This window comes from Puccinia triticina, chromosome 4A (assembly GCF_026914185.1).
Source record: "Puccinia triticina chromosome 4A, complete sequence".
In the NCBI taxonomy this organism is placed as follows: domain Eukaryota; kingdom Fungi; phylum Basidiomycota; class Pucciniomycetes; order Pucciniales; family Pucciniaceae; genus Puccinia; species Puccinia triticina.
Window position 1 is genome coordinate 1,793,862 of NC_070561.1, and position 17,235 is coordinate 1,811,096.

General features: G+C 44.9%; 4 protein-coding genes across 4 annotated transcripts; 3 read left to right on the forward strand and 1 right to left on the reverse strand.

Annotated features, from left to right (window-relative positions):
• Positions 1–278: 278 nt before the first annotated feature.
• Positions 279–1,829, forward strand: PtA15_4A212 (uncharacterized protein; the record flags this gene model as incomplete). The annotated part of the gene is made up of 6 exons (XM_053168074.1): positions 279–313; positions 570–693; positions 810–900; positions 972–1,258; positions 1,343–1,608; positions 1,700–1,829. The coding sequence occupies 6 exons, from the start codon at positions 279–281 to the stop codon at positions 1,827–1,829; spliced, it is 933 nt and encodes a 310-aa protein (XP_053019319.1).
• Positions 1,830–3,463: 1,634 nt separating this feature from the next.
• Positions 3,464–4,414, forward strand: PtA15_4A213 (uncharacterized protein; the record flags this gene model as incomplete). Its single annotated transcript, XM_053168075.1, has 3 exons — positions 3,464–3,516; positions 3,632–4,001; positions 4,091–4,414. The coding sequence occupies 3 exons, from the start codon at positions 3,464–3,466 to the stop codon at positions 4,412–4,414; spliced, it is 747 nt and encodes a 248-aa protein (XP_053019320.1).
• A 6,261-nt stretch (positions 4,415–10,675) lies between these two features.
• On the reverse strand, positions 10,676–11,962 carry PtA15_4A214 (uncharacterized protein; the record flags this gene model as incomplete). Its single annotated transcript, XM_053168076.1, has 3 exons — positions 10,676–10,989; positions 11,399–11,574; positions 11,910–11,962. 3 exons carry the CDS (start codon positions 11,960–11,962, stop codon positions 10,676–10,678), a joined length of 543 nt encoding a protein of 180 aa, XP_053019321.1.
• Positions 11,963–15,155: 3,193 nt separating this feature from the next.
• On the forward strand, positions 15,156–17,209 carry PtA15_4A215 (uncharacterized protein; the record flags this gene model as incomplete). The annotated part of the gene is made up of 10 exons (XM_053168077.1): positions 15,156–15,320; positions 15,414–15,497; positions 15,610–15,642; positions 15,727–15,845; positions 15,911–16,108; positions 16,184–16,493; positions 16,584–16,665; positions 16,727–16,864; positions 16,969–17,075; positions 17,156–17,209. 10 exons carry the CDS (start codon positions 15,156–15,158, stop codon positions 17,207–17,209), a joined length of 1,290 nt encoding a protein of 429 aa, XP_053019322.1.
• Positions 17,210–17,235: the final 26 nt, after the last annotated feature.

Here is a 17,235-nt window from a genome sequence, read left to right on the forward strand (position 1 = left end):
AGTTGTCTTGTTCTGTCCTGGATAATCCTGCGAGAGAGCACTGGCAAGGGATGTGCCAGTCCCCCGGGGGTTGCTCCGGGTGTCCTATGAGCCTGTGCCCGCTGCCCGAGCTCCACACAGCCTCTCTGGAGAGCCCCGCAGGGTCTCCAGCACAACGAAATCAAAATCAAACAAGGACAAGGACAAGTCGACGTTTTCTCAAACGCATACATCCACCACTTGAAGCAGCACCTCAAACACGCATCTCAGTCAAGGTTGTATCTTCTCAAGGATTTCTGATGAATCACGAATCAGGCGGATCCGATTTAGACCAGTCAGTTCATGATGTTGAATCTATCATTCACTCATTTTTTTCTTTTCTGGAGGAGGGTGGATGTATGCGATAGAATGAAATTGACTCAGAACCTTACTTTCTTTCTTATGTCTGCCAAAAAAAATTCCTTCAAAATCCTTGCCGGTCATCTTCAAAACGTGCACTCAAAACCCCAATATGCGTGCGCTCAACAACAACAACAAAAAAAAAAACGAAAAAACACCGGTGACGCCTTCGATCATGAATGATCGATCAGACAGATCGAGAAACTAAAACGGTGTGAAATCATTAGTGAGGCACAAGTGAAGGAACTCTGTCTGAAAGCACGGGAGATCTTGGTCGAAGAATCGAACGTACAATGGATCGACTCACCCGTCACAGTGCGTCTGACTGCTTCCTTCTAATACGCTCTCCACTCCGCCAGTCCCGCCACGCTCGTCGATCACTTTGACAGTTTAACACTGAAACTTATTCAGTCGCTCATTCTTCGCCCTAGATATGTGGCGATATTCATGGCCAGTTCATGGATCTCAAAGAACTTTTTCGGGTCGGTGGCTGGTGTCCCGATACAAACTATCTCTTTATGGGTACGTTCCTCTTTTTTTTTTTTTTATTATTGGGGAGGCTACCGCTTATCAAAATTTCAAATTTCGCACAGGTGATTTTGTGGACCGGGGATTTTATTCAGTTGAAACGTTTCTACTCTTGCTAGCCTTCAAAGTGCGATATCCGGACCGAATCACACTGATCCGAGGAAACCATGAATCAAGACAGATCACACAGGTCTATGGGTTCTACGATGAATGTATGCGGAAGTACGGCTCGACCTCTGTCTGGAGGTATTGCTGTGAGGTCTTCGATTATCTTAGCTTGGCCGCATTGGTCGATGGGAGAGTATTTTGTGTTCATGGTGGTTTGAGTCCGAACGTTCATCGCATAGATTCAGTTAGGTTCAAGTCTTAAAGGTGTATCCACGTCACAATCACCAGGCTGAGATTTTCTTATCCTTCAAACAAACAAACAAAAAAGATTAAATTGATCGATCGAAAACAGGAAGTTCCCCACGACGGTCCAATGTGTGATCTTCTTTGGTCAGATCCAGATGACATCGAAGGGTGGGGATTGAGTCCAAGGGGGGCAGGTTATCTATTCGGAGGAGATATTGCGAAAGCCTTCAGTCATGAAAACGATCTAGATCTGATCGCACGTGCCCATCAGCTCGTGATGGAGGGATACAAACTGATGTTCGATGATTCGATCGTCACCGTCTGGAGTGCACCCAACTATTGTTATCGGTCAGCACTTATCCTGTTTAGCCGGAAAGAAAGAAAATAAATAAATTTCTTTGACCCTTTCTCATTCAACCTTTACCCCCCTAAACAACAGTTGTGGTAACGTAGCCTCGATTCTTCAACTGGACGAACATCTTCACTCGGTCTATCAAGTATTTGAAGCAGCTCCCCAGGATCCAAGAGGCGTCCCGGCAAAAACAGCCAGTCTGAGCTACTTTCTATAATCCCTGACTTATATACACACTCGAAGATCGACATCTTCGTTTTTCTCTCTGTCTTGAGCTTGACGGATTCTTGTCTACACGTAAAATGCCACCAAAAAATAATAACAATACTCAAACTATCTGCATTGATACAAATATGTAGTTGCAATCTTTTGATCTGCGAAAGAGAGCTGGCTACACATTCCATATATCTACGCTTATGAATCAAAGTCTAATGCACAACATGCTTTGGATCAACTTGTATGAACCCTTGATCTGCTCTTTTCTTGCAATCTTCCAGTTTGAACACAGCCTTATGCTCCCGTGGGCAAGACTTCTCTTCTTTTGACTTGTCTGGGTCTTCGTTCGCCTGCAAAGCATCAGAAAGCATCACTATCATCCTACTCAATGCATCAAATTTCACACATAGTAGGGCTGGCTTGAAATGACGCGAGCTCTTAATTCGTGACCCACTCCAACAACTTCACTTCATGGGAGCGCCACACGCGGAACATGAAAGACGCTCTTCGTTCGAGATCTAGAGGGTCTGTCAATTGGAGGAACTGGTTACAGAAAACTCAACCTGTCTGAGGACTTTGGATCACCAAAAGGCGTCCTATCAAGTAGTGAGAGCCCCCCAGACCTGAGACTGGCTGGTCGCTTTGATTGGATGGGTGCATATTTAAGATCCAGATTTGGCTGGTTCAGAGCTTCCTGTGAGCATTTTATCTTGACACTAGTCGGTGAAGGTCCTTCAAGCGAATAATTGACGCGTTTGGTGGTGATGGCAGGAGAGACTTCTCCAAGTGAGAATGACCTGAGCAGCCTGTGTGGCGTCCTGTCAGCGAATCGGCACTGATTCCCAGGGTCCTTCCGGAAGGAAAAGTCACGTCCATCAGATTCGCGAATCGAGCACATCCAGCCCTAATCCAGCCAAACTCGGGCTATTCTCTGAAGAATTTTTTTCTTGTCCCAGTCTACAAACAGAATCTCTTGGCCACAACTAGCGATTAAACGGGCTCTCAATGGGGAACTGTCCTCTGCAACTGCCGGTGGATTCCAACTCGGTTCAGAATTTCCGCATGGCACAATGGATACAATACATAGACGGTCCCACCAAGCTGGGGCTGCCGGGCCAGATGATACATCTTTCCCTTGCCCGTCTAGTGTCTCTTCTTATCAAATCTTATCATTAATATCAAACGGCCTGCCGGTTTCAACTGGCGAGATAGTTTATACGGATTCCCAGTCGATTAAGCAGTCATTCAAGAATAACTCACACTAGCAAGCCTGGCCACACTCCGGCTTCCATTGCGTCCACTGTCACTTTAGAGGCACCGGATATATAAATCAACTTTCCCTCCGCTTCCCAGGACAACGCTCACACTTTCGTCACATTTTCAACATTCCTTTGGAAAACTCACCGCCCAGCCTCCCTAATCGCTCCCGGTACTTCCATCATTATCGCTGCTTTTTAGCTCAACGCTGATCAACTGCTTCGCCAAAGCAACACTCCTTTTTCCTGACAGCTAATCTGATTCACTGTTCTCGTTGATCCTTTGTCGCTATCCACACGCTTTACTGTTTCCTCAATTCAATCGTAACCAGGTGACAATCAACATCCAAAATAATACTCACGTAACAACCGGCTCTTAATGGATAACCCAACAAATCAGACTGCGATGGTGAATTTGCCAGAAAATCAAAGGTCAGCACAGGGCTACAGCACCAACACATGTACAAGCACAGCCCCAATTAATCAGAGAACCAGATACTGAAGCAGAAACACTTCATTTTATATTCTCCTACATCTTCTGCTTTAGTGGGCAGTGGAACGGTGATATTTCTGATGGAAGTTCCCCCACACCGACAACCCCTAGCATTGATGGGGACAACACCTCTGGTACGGCCTGGACTTCTAACATCGGCTCTTCAACAACCTCTTCCTTAGTGCCCGACCCATCCGGGCTGCCTTCGAACACAACAGCGATTTCCGCTACACCTCTCACCACCACAGCATCGCCATCAAACATGACCTCTGAACTTCCTCCCAGCCCCTTACCATCTTCCTCAGCTATTCCCGAGCCGATGAACCCAAGCGTCATGGGTCACGTTCAGCTCAACGCCGCTATGTGGCAGCAGCCGGGCATCATCATTGGAGTGGCGTGCTCAGCTCTCGGATTCTTATGTATTGTAAGCTCATTCCGCTCCTTGAATTCTCATCTGCAACGCCATTCAATAGTCATACCAATAGCTAAAATATTCGGTAAACTTACCCACAGGCTCTTGGTCTGGCGTACCACATTTATCACAAGCGTAACACGCGCCGACCTATCCGTGGCTTGCGAGTTGTCTCAGGCTTCGACTTCAATGGCGGGGGCGAAGATGACTACGCGGCTTTCAACGTCTGGGACAAACCCGCTGTCGGCTCGGCGGCGGCCGACAAGGCCGAGAAGGGCGGCTTCGAGTATAACGGCTCGCTTACTCCCATGAGCAATCTCAGGCATTCCACCGCTACGGTTTACTCAAACGCAGATGACGACGACGAGACTCGCCGTGCTTCCACACTGCCCCCTTCAATCGACGAGAAAGGGATCGCCCTGTGACATCCTTACCCAGTCAATCAACTTCAGTCATCCTACCCTCAAATCTTGCACTTCTTCACCCCACAATCGCACCCGCCCAAACATAATTTAGAAACACCATCCCATTCTTCATTTTATCGTCCCCTTTTTCCCCACTTTCCTTTACCTTTTTAGTGGCTGATACGTATTGCTACTACGGACTTGGTCAGTTAGATGTTAACTTATTTTGGACTCCTTTTTCTGCTTCGTTGAAAGTGATCAGGGTGAACTACCATCATCGAAACTCTTTTCTTTATTTTTTCTTCGACTTGTTGTTTATTATTACTTGAACTTGTAAATACCCAAACCCCAATTCAAGGGAACCCAATAAAGCTATGAATGGCGTGCATGTCTTGATGTACCTTTGTATCTTTGTAAACTTATTCTCGTTTATGTGTGCGCTGTTTAGATGATCAGCAATCACCAAAAATTGTTACGCATCTCTTGCTTCTCTTTTTCTGCTCTAGTTTCTGCTCTAGGCAAAACATTTAGATACACACATTTGCTCTTCGCACATCCGCCTCATTTGATCTAATTGCTCCAACAACTGCATAGTTCGTATTGCTGCGTGTCTGGGCAAACAGATAACCAGCATATTCATTTTCTACCCGGGCAGTATGCTGGTTATCTGTTTGCCCAGACACGCAGCAACACGAAATATGCAGTTGTTGGAGCAATTAGACTGTGATGTCTTTTGGATGTAAACATCTTGACTGCACAACCCACAGGATGGCACAGTCCATTCATCACTTGGATGGTTCGTGCGAAACGTCGCATCAACACTGGTTAGCCATCCACAGTATGGTAGGCTCCACCAAATCCCACCATCAAGTGTGGAAATTAATAATACAAATGATTCTGGGAGTATATATTACTAAGCTGAGGATCCAGCAGGGTTCGCAATTGAATATTGCAAAACTTTACAAGAGCCAATTCCGAGGCCTCTATCATTCTTTTTTTCGAAGTTTGGGAAGTTGCACGTATCTTATTAAGCAATCAGCACGTCATGCTTTCTGAAAAAATTGTCAGGGAACATCTTCATCTGAAAATGGGCTAAGTTTTATCTCGAATTTCATTTGTGAACCCCGTTTATACAATCTTTGATCTGGTGATTTAAAACACACATTGTTGGTTGATCCCAGCCCCAAAAAAACATGTCAATTTGCCTTGGCGCTTTATGAGTGGTAATGCTATTTACTGCCCAATCTTTCTCCTACTTTCCTCATGCTGGTTGAGAATATCCATGAATTCAGTTTTTGCTCTTTGGGCTGAAAGGCTTAATGGTACATTCTTGTTAGAACAGCGCAATTATCAGAGCAACAAGGGACTAATTACAGCTGTCAACATGTCCTATATAGTCATTCGCCAGTTTTAATAGGATGTATTTTATCTTTTCAGCTGTCTGGCCTTGATTCCTTCCAGGACCATTCAACTTTATTGACAGCTACAGGAAATACAGCCTTCAGTCTCAATTATATTTCAAAAAAAGTAGCTGCTACTCTTAGCTTTATCATACCTGCTGGTGTCACTCATTCATGACCTGTCATTTACAGGTCTTACCCTCAATTAGGGATCTTCATGTGACACCAGTGGATGTTCATTCACCCACCTGCAGCCATTCATATCCAAGTGTCACTACAGGCATGTAGCTGTTGCTGCAGGATGCAGCGTCACCCTGTCGTTGCAAGCCCGTGTGACTGCGCAAGTAGGCGCAGTCACTGCGGCCGCGACCCCAAATGCAATGTCAGGTGACACTGCAGGCCGCAACAACACCTATTTGCCCGTAGTGTGTCCTTAGTACAGTGGTTAGTAAGCTTGACATGGATATAAGAGACATGGGTTCAACTCGCATAGGTCACATAATATTTTATGGAGTTTCACAGAGAGCCTTTGGTAGCCAAGGTTTGTTGGAAATGGTGAACTGTGACTTGGAGCTGATGGGCCGTACCACGAGTTCTGTATTCCTTTTGAGAATCTTGTCTATAGGAGCTCCGCTCATATAATCTATTATAATGCTTTCATCTCAGGACTCCATTCCCAACAGCCCTGATAACTTTCTAAAATGAGGTTTTATGATGACTGCAGTGACAGACATACTTTCATTCCTATGTCTCTTGGTTTGACCCATTCAGCAGTTTGATGTCCCAGCTTAACAAAGTAAACATCATCCTTCTGGTCAAGTAATTTTCCAACCCCAATGTTGGGAGATGTGATGAAATATTGCAATTTTTTCCATCTTCATAGGGCCAAGTTTTCAGCCAGCTCAGACTTTCCTGAGTTATAAGGTATACCTTCTGCTCATCAATAACCTCTTTTGAAAAAATGTTTTTTGAAATAATCTTTTGTAACTTGTGAATGGAATCATCTGCATCATCATAATCATGCCCTCCTAGATCTTGATTTGAATATTTGGGCCAATAAATGCTTCTGTTTTCATTGGAATCACACAAAACAAATGTTGATCAGGCCCCATGGTGAGGGCAGATCTTATAATTCACAACAAAAAACCATATTGCTGATCAGAAATGAAAGAACTTACACTTGTAAGTTGTACCTGTCTTTCTTTCTCAGCTACACGCTGAGGCTCACCTGATGATCCAATGTCCAGATATCTGGACTGCTCATGATTTTCCTCAATCACTCTTCATCAAATTAGTGTTGAAAATATGAGAATTTTGCTCAAAAATCAGATGCAGAGCTGAAAAGCTTGCAGATCACAAGAAAAAATGCCCTTTGGATACACCATTGTGATAGTCTTCCCTTACTATTGGTTTTATTTGAGGAGACTCAGTTGAGGCTAACATCACATTTTTTTCTGTGTCATCCATGGCATTTACCAGAGAGCTTAATAAGAATAGACAACCTAGTAGTAGTAGTAGAAAAATAAAACCAACAGCATTTGGTGCCATCAATATAAAGCTCTCAGAGTAGCTACTGTGGTATCTGTACGGCTTGAAATTTATTGATGATGGTTGCTGGGCCAACAACTTTTTTTAAGAAAAAATATGTGTTTATTAAAGTGGGTTTTTGAACTATGATCTGGCCACACAGAAATTATTTTGACAAAGGATTGTATTTTTTTCTACTCATTTTAATCATCATTCTGAAGTTAAAACTGGTCAAAATGTTTCTCAGATGGTTCCAAAGAGCGGAAGCCAAAGAGCTGGACCACTTCTGGAACAACAAAGTCATATAAAACAGGACCCCTGAGAGCCCCTACCAAGTGGCCTTATGTAGCACATATTCAGGGGAAAATTTGCTTCAAGATGCTACTGATGTAAATTGCCAGATATTTATCCAATTTGGGTTTTTTTCCAAGATGGTCCCAATATGATTTGTATTTTTTTGGGGGGTTTTCCTGGAAACAAAAACCAAATATTTAGATCTTGGGTCCAATTCCTGATATAAATATTTTGATCTCAAGACCCCAGGTCTGGTTGTCCTTGCATGATGGTCATATTTTTCCTGCAACTACAACTAAGGCCTACAAGCTTCACATCTGGGCAAATTGGAAAAAGCCCCTGAGGCTGCGCCCACCAGTTGTACATGCACCAGCTACACAATACAGGACACCAGCTTAGCCAGGAGTCATGGTGGTGTCACCATGATACACCGCAGTCCACCTGAGCAGAGGAGGTGTCAGTGTGTGCACCACAGTGGCGGCTTCCAGTCAAAGCATCAGCCAGAATACCAAAGGGGCTGCCACCCTGGTGTGATGGTTGGGGTAGCATCCTCCAGTGCCACCAGCCACAAACCCAAACAAATCAGCAAAAGCCCCTGCACCCACCCAAAACAACATTTGTGCATGTGACAGTTGACAATCATATTCATACTTAAGTTCATTCCTGGTTGAAATCAGGCTCAGACAAATGAATCCCAGGGTGGTGCATCCTGGAATGTTTGGAAGTTCCTCAGCTTACGGTTATAGTGCAAAATGCACTAGAGTGAGGTACAGAAAAGGTAGCCTATATTATGGACTATTGTAATACACACACTTCACTGGTATCTTACTAAGTGTTACAGAACAAAAGAGAGTTTAGACCTGAAGTTTGAACTTGAATAGCTTTATTTTTGCCTTCCTATATGGACTTGCAGAGTGCGTATTTGGAGACTTATGTAGACTAGACACCCCAGATAAGACTCACAGTAGAGGGCTGAAGATTGGTGTAGGTTGCAGAAGTTGAGAAATCAATTTGCATTAAAGACCCGGCTATAATCTTAAAAGAGAGTGGAGCAGCCACTTTTGCTGGGATGTTGCACTTTTATTTCTACAGTGTGTGTGTAGAGAATTGTCCAAGCTGTGACATGCTGAAAGACTTTTTGTTTTTAATTATAGTAGGACTTACTATCTATCTTGAAATAATCAGCAGGGGTGTCTCCAGAGGGAGCATGGTCTTTAACCTTGTTGTAATGGGCTGCAAACTTTGTGATTGATTTTTGGATTGCATCCGACCTAGAAAAAGTATGGCATGAGGTCATTTTGAGGGACATGTCCAGGAGGTGATCATTGACAAACACACGGATTTGATAAAGCTTTTATCTCCGTCTTGCATGATATTTGTTTAAATTTGGCTTGCGCTTGTTCCCAGAATGATGTAATGGTCTGTGAGTTCCTGGACGTCTTCAAAAATATAAATACAGCTATGGGCCAGTTGTTCATCCTTGGGACCTTGACGGGGGTGAAGTTACTTGCACGCGTATGTTTTGTATGAGACATGGTATTGCGGGGTGTTGACAAAGTTGGGGACTTGTTTCAAGTCAAACCTTGCTTACCAGAGGTTTGATTTCAGGTTAGCAATGTCTAACCTGAACTCCAACTTCTAGTGGTTTGCTGAGCCAATGCAGGACCCCAATCAGGTTTGGTTGGGTCAACTCACCTCAGCCTGGCAATTTAGCCCAACCAATGTGAATGCCTTATTTCAAGTGGTGGGAGTGTGTTGTGTAAGGGTTAAGGTACTTACATGACTCCAAATATATAGTAATATACCTCCTAGGTGTACTATTTGGGAAATAGCAGTGATTATAATATAAGGAGAGATGGCCTTGGCAACTTCCCAAGTCCCCCAAACATATATGAGATATTGTATTGGGCTTCTATGAGGGACCACACAAACGCAGTGGTTATCACATGATGTCACTGCTGCCAAACAGGGCCTTGACTTTGAGAACCCCACATAAATGTTTAACTCAAGATATAGCAACTGATATGTACTGACACACAAGTTGGGCCTGGGGTGCTTTAACTTGGCAAGAACCAGGTATGCACTAGACCCACATTAGGGGGGTTCAAGTTGCAAAAAAAGCAATGCTGGTTTTGTCTGCTCATGCACCTGTGAGTAAGGTTTATGCCTTGCAGATTGCTTCCAAAGGGGAGCTGCCCAGCCAAACCTTTTCGCTTTCTCACGATTTTCAAAAGCTGCGTCTGCTGGTTTTGGTTGCTGATTTGCGAAATCAGCCTTACGTGAACCCCCCTATTTGATACCTACCCCCGATCTATATACACTCCGAGAAATTACAGCCTTCGATAATCCTAAACACGAGTCTTCCAAATTCATTAAACTTATCAAACAAACAAGCAAACCAACTGAACCTGAAGCATATCTGATCTTAAGCAAAAAAGACAAAGCATAGCAAACCCAAGCCAAACAAAAACAAAACTAGAAAACAAAAAATACACACACAAACTAAGAAGACTCGATATATGTGAAGGGGGGCATGGGAGTATGGGCCATGAGTTGATTTTTTGTTTTGTTTTGTTTTGTTTTTGTTTTCTTGGAAGTTATATCATAAGAAACAACACCGTTCTCTTTTGTGTGTGGGTGTGTCGGACGTCAAAGACAAAGCCACGCAAGCACAGATAAACAAACCGAGCAGAAAAGACCAAGACGGAGAAGAAGAGGGAAGAGATATCGGGGCTGGTTCGACAGCCGACTCAAAGCAGGAGCCGTGAAAGCGAGGGAGACAGAGGGAAGGGAGCTGAGGGATGTGGGAGGAGTGGGGACAGTGGATATGAGGACGGGTGAAGAGGATGTATGTACCTATGTGAGATGAGCACAAATGTGTGTGTATATATAATGTGTGTGTGTGTGTGTGATTACGGTTATCAGTACATGAGCTTGGAACTGTCTCGCTACCCAACCAGTCGACCAGACCGACTGGGATAAGCTGCCTAAAAAATAAAAAATAAAATAAAAAAAAGAGGGAAAGCGGTAGATGTATATACTAGGGATGATGGGGGGTGATTCATTGGTTGTTTTCGTTGAGCCAGGCGGGCCAGATGGGTCTGTAGCCTTCGGAGGCCTGCAGGACGAGATGGTCCTTGACTTTCTCGGCCTCGACGAGCTGTGCAAAGGCGTCTGCGAGGGAGAGGTTGGCGACGCCTACGCCGCGCTGGGCGTCGATGACGCGCTGCTTGGAGAGCCGGACGAGCTCGTTGGCCCGGTCGAGGTGGGAGGGCTGTGCGGCCGGGGTTGGCCGATGGATAGGGGGGCCAGCGGTGTTGGTCGATCGGGATGATGAGATCTGTTTTTTTGGGGGGATCATTAAGGAGAGAAGGGCTTAGGATGGTGGTCGTTGTTTGAGACAAAAAGAGAGAGAGAGAGAAGAAGAGACTTGCCGAGGGGGCTAGTGATCGGGAGGGCCCCTGGTCGAGCCAGCTGTGGTTGAGATAGGTGGTCGGGGTAGAGGCCGAGGGGAGGTTGAAGTCGCCGATGCGGAAGTCGGAGAGCCAGTCGTGGAGCGGGCTGCCGTCGGCCCGGAAGGGCTGGTCGTCGTAGATCGAGCGGAGGAGGTGGCCGGCCTGGACGGGGTCGCGCTTGGCGGTCTGGAGCAGCTCGTCGAACCGGTTCGGCGGCTGGGGCTCGGGCTGGCTGGGCGATGCGGCGGCGGCGGGTGGGATGGAGCGTTGGAGGAGCGGGGAGGGCGGGGGGGAGGGCGGGTCGGAGGAGCGGGGGGATGTGCGTGGACTGTCGGCGGGCTCGTTGTCGTCCGCCAGGGGGGCGTGCTGGAGATTGCAGGAGAGATGGTCCTGGAGACAGAGGGTGAGGTCGTAGACCTTGTTGTCGACGACGAGCAGACAGCTGTCCTCCGAGAGATTGTTCTGCTCGATCAGCGAGCCGAGGTCGAAGTTCGTCACGCTCGGCCTGGGCTGGAGGGGTGGGCTGGGGGTGGTGGTGGTGGTGGTGGTCTTGGGGCGGAGGTGCTTGGGGGTGGTGGTGCTGGTGCTGGTGCTGGCCTGGCTGGGGTGCATGCTGGGCTTGGCTGGGGGGGTGGTGGGTGTGCTGGGTGCTGGTGGGTGGACATGAACTGGCGACGGGCGGCCGGCGGAGGGTTGGCTGTGAAGCGAGAGTGCAGATACAGGATTCGAGATCGCGGTTATGTAAGCCCAGGCTCAAGCGCAAGCTCAAGCTCAAGCTCAAGCTCAAGCTCGCCTCGGCAAGAAACACATTTACATAAACTCACATCAAATTACACATACTCCCAGCTGAAACATAACACGGCGTTTCCAAGCCAGATATGCTCCAACAACATGGAATCCTCACAAACCAAAGTCATGGATTTATCAAAAAAAAAAAAAAAAAAAAAAAAAAACAACAATCCTCAATACTCAAAGCATGCAAACTTATCTCTTATGGAGCCATACTGCCACAAAAACCTTCTTGGCTGGCTAACATGCAGATTACATAATTGGGCAGTCTCCATGCAAAGAAGGTTTGATGTTTCCATGACATTATATCTTGTTGTGATTTCACTTCACTTTGAGAACCCTTAGTGTATCAATCCACACGGATGTGGGCAGACAGTTTGAGAATACATACTATGATAATCTTCACTGCCAGCATGTTTGGCTGGGATGATGTCATCCCAGTTTAACTGGGATGCACTCAGCCAATTTAAAATGGGTTGATCTCATCCAATGAAATATAAAATCAAGGGGGGTACCTTGGATTTATATTTCATCAGTTGAGATCAACTAAGTTTAAATTGGTTGAGTTCATCCCAGTTTAACTGGGATAACCTCAACCCAGCCAATTATGCTGGCAGTGCTTGCTATCAGAACCTTGAGGCCAGAAGACTTTCTGGTGTTCATTGATTGAACAAGTATCCCCTATCTTAACAAAGCCTCTCAAACGGAGGTCCGGGGGACCGGCACGGAGCGCTCTGCGTAGGGGAGGCTTACTTGCTATCCCTCAATTTTGGCAGGAGCAGAAGGGATATGCAGTGCAAAAAATGAAAATACAGCCCTATAAAGTGTGATAAAAGCAGCAACAGAAAACTGAATAGACAGTCTTGTAGCCCTGATAAATGCACAAATTTTGACACCTGTTCCAGCCTCTCAATCTAAAGACTGCAATCCCTAGTGGCAAAAGTGTCCATGAATCTAGGACAAGGCAGCAGAACAAAATTTCAAACCATGTCTTAAGTTTGGAAGATCCATGTGTGGATCTGCATTTGGCCAGAGGGAAGCACAGTGGTGATCTTAGCTCATGTACATACATTGTGTCAATTTACATACAAACTAGAAAGCCTGCAGAGTTGTTGATGCACAGGATATACATGCAATACAGCCTTGTGAATCCTTATGCAGATCCATTTCTTGAGAAATCACTTTTCAAAAATTTATTAAAAATATATTGATATGGTGATACAAAAATTCTGAGGAGACAGAATTGTAGAAGAGATGTCAAAGGGTCAGAAAGCTGGGGCTCTGACCTTTTGAGGTGCTGCGGGCGGAGCTATTAAAAATTTAAAAAACCTTACAGCCATTTGGTACTTTCTGCCCGGGATAATATGCAAGTGCAAGCCTCCCACCAGGGGGACTTGTGTTAAGCTAGAGTATCCCAATACTAGCTTTTAATTCCAGCAGCTCATGGCGTGATATATTATTCTACATCAGACAGGGCAGCCAATGTTCCAGCCAAACACTATTCATAGCCCCATGCAGGCCAATGCACAATTTCCAGTCAAGGAGAGCTGCTCCACAAACCATAAAGTTTTGCAAGACATTGGTAAGCCTAGTGAATTTTACATGGTTTGATTACCAATTTTGGAAACCAGCAGTATATGAGCTGTGTATATATCCTGAAAGGAATATGATCAAACCCAACTCCAATGCATAGAACTCAAATACTGTGTCTATTGATGTACTCAAATTACTTGATCTGCTGCTGTGTTAAAAAAAAAACTCAGCTAACTGCTCACAGCTGACATGTGGGATGCTCCAAACAAGCTTCCATTTTTAACCAAGGCCACACATATTAGGGGGGTTCGCAATAGGATTTTAATAAAACTTTAGAGCTCATTTCAAGGCCTTTGTGAACAAAATTTTAGAAAATTTAGAAGTTATTCTGATTTCCAAGGAACACCCAAATGCAAACAGCTTAACAAATTTCTAAAACATTGTTCATAAAGGCCTTAAAATGAAGTTTTGTATTTTAGTGCTTCTTGTGGTCCCTACGCTCATATTGCATTGTTGAACATCTCTAATTTTGGAAATCATGCTTCTGAGAATCAAGAAAGGTTGTAGCAACAGCAATGGTTGGTAATTGTGTAAATATAATGATGCTTGAGTTTTCTTGATGGCTGTTTTGATGCAAGGACAATCAAGTGATTAGTAGTCTTCAAACTTGGTCCTGATTGGGCACACCGTCATATGTCATAAATGGGTGAATTTATGACAAGCAACCCCCAGTGTAAGCCTCAAAAGGTTTTGTGAGACCCTTGTTGGCAAAAGGGATGGATGAGGTGCAAGCTCTGCTTTTCTAGGTATCAGACAACAATACCACCAAGTTAAGCTTGGCAGTCTTCTCTAGTGATAAGGATCTGTTCAAAGATGAAGGGTTTAATTTAGGGTGTTCAAAATTGATTTTTGAATATCAATTTACATAAAATCATAAGATTTATCAAAATTTTGAGAGGTGCTTGAAGTGAAGAGAACCCTCAACTTTCACCCCATTAAAAGTTTGGACACGTAGATCTTATGATTTTATGTAGAAAGTGGTTTGAAAATCAATTTTGAACACCACAATTGTTATCAAGGACTAATGATGCTAGAGAATTTTTCTAAACCAACTCTTAGATAACAGAGCTTTTTGAGGGATAAGTAAGAGAGAATATCAGAAATCCAACAGATATGTCAGATGTTGCAAAAATGAGGACCCAGATAGCAACTGTGGTGGGGAGTTTTTTATGCAATCATGTTGCCAAATTTGGCATAGAGAACCAAAGTACAGACCACGGTGGAGATCCTCTTATGATTTCAATTTTGAAGCCCACCGGAAGATGTTCCTTTGGTTCACTTTCCTTTGGTTCTGTAGCCCCTACAGAGCTAGATCTGCAGCCTGTTATGCAGAGTTTTGCAGGGAAATCTAGTACTAGAGGCTGCAGCTCGACTCTCTAGCCCCCTGCAGACTCAAAGGGCAGTCTTCTGCTTCATTAGTCGTTGAACATCTTTCAGCCAGGTAGGGAGTGACTGCCCTAAGGCTATACTGCACAGCTCGTCACTGTATGTAACTATGTTATCATAAAACATTTGAAGATCGAAGAAAAACCAAAGAAATTTTGACTTTGTCCGGCTTGAATCCGATCTTCTTATGGGCGGATTTGCGCGGACGGATTGTGTGGACAAGCCCGGCAGCTCGGATAGAGGGACGGGGGTGCGGTTGCCGGGCGATGCTGTGGTGTACTGTGGTAAATACATCACCAGAATCATCTTTTTACCATCATGACGACCTCCAGGATTCTCTCCCAGATACCAGCGATTCGGACACAAACCAAGGCGGCTCGTTTGCTAGCTTTTCACCTCACGCCACGCACCGGCCGGAGCTTTGCGACTCAATCTTACAACGAGTCCATCGATTTGGCTGGGTTAAATGAGCAGCAACTCGAAGTACGTTTATATACTAATCAATTTTGCTTTCCTTGGGTGTTGTCCGACATGATGAGAAATCTGATTGGTTATTTTTGGGTTGTGGTATAGTAGCTTCAGGATGCTGTTCGTAGCTTCACACGCCGGGAAATAACACCAATTGCACAGAAGGTCGACCAAGAAAATGAGTTCCCAAGTGTATGTCTTTCCTCCCACATTTCATCTTTCACAATCTACAAGACAAGAGCCACGATTTTCACGCTGACCAAAAATTCTACTCACGGACGCCCATCCTTACCGGACCTCACAGCACCTCTGGACCAAATTTGGCGAAATGGGGATAGTTAAGCCCATTGCTATACGGTTGTGCTTCTGACTCATGCCTCATCGTACTGAATTAGTATGTCCCTTTACCGTTCGAAAAAAGCTAGGAATTACTGTGCCCGAGAAGTATGGAGGCTTGGACCGATCTTACCTTGAACATACTCTAGTGATGGAAGAGATATCGCGTGGCTCAGGATCGATAGGCTTGTCCTATGGAGCTCAGTGAGAATCTTACTTCGCAACCAAGTACATTACCTGCCTCACTCATTTCAGCTATTTTCACTCAGCTCGAATCTTTGCATCAATCAAATCAACCGTCATGGTACCCAGGCTCAAAAGAACAAATACCTTCCTGATCTGATCAGTGGTAAGAAGGTTGGGTCCTTAGCCATGAGTGAGGCTGGCTCAGGCTCGGACGTTGTTTCTATGAGATTGACGGCAGTCAAGAAAGAGGGAAGATATGTGCTCAACGGAACCAAGTTTTGGTGCGATTTTCTTCCGCAAAAAACAACCTTCTAACCTGGAGATCGGTGCTGACAATTCAAAAACCCTGTTACCAGGATCACCAATGGCCCTGATGCATCTACCCTTGTAGTTTATGCTAAAACTTCGCCTGAAAAGGCTCATCGTGGGATAACTGCATTCTTGATTGAGTCCAGTTTTCCTGGTTTCTCTACTCACCAGAAGCTGGATAAACTAGGGATGAGAGGATCTAATACATGCGAGCTAGTCTTCGAGAACTGTGAGGTCCCTGAAGAAAATGTTCTTGGAGAAGTTGACAAAGGTGTTCAGGTTTTGATGAGTGGACTCGACTTGGAACGACTCGTGCTTAGCGGTGGGCCGTTGGGTTTGATGCAGGCAGCATTTGATGTTGAGTACTTCATCGAAAAATTATATATAATACCGAGGCAGTACACAAAATCGTCAGCTGACCTTGTTTCGATTTGATTCCCTAAATAGATCGCTGTTCCTTACGTTCATGAAAGAAAGCAGTTTGGAAAGCCTGTTGGGACCTTTCAATTACTACAAGGAAAAATTGCTGGTACGCATGCTTGCTCGATCACCCTGACCCCACTAAATGCTGACTCGGTAGCTTTCAATAGACATGTACACCAAATTAAATGCTTCAAGATCGTATGTTTACGCAGTTGGTAGAGCCTGTGATCTCGGCAAAGTCAGCCGACGAGATTGTGCAGGAGCTATCTTGTATTCCTCAGATCGCGCTTTGGAAGTTGCCACGGGTAAGTATGTCTGCTGTAACAGCCATCCAGTTTACACAAGCCCTCTGATATCATGTTTCTTTGCGCGCGCAAATAACCCCTTCTTTCTTTTGTCTCGTTATTAGATGCAATGCAGATGCTAGGTGGAAATGGCTACATCAACGATTACCCCACTGGTCGAATTTTTCGGGACGCGCAACTGTACCGAGTCGGTGCGGGAACACAGGAAATTGTAATAAGCACCGTCTTTACCTCCGCTTTCTTTCTTCATGAAGTCATCTGACCGATTATTCGCGTGATTTTCTTTGGTAGCGTCGAATGCTGATTGGCCGCTCATTCAATGAAGAATACAATGAAGACACCTAGCGCGTTTATATCGCCGCCCCATCAAC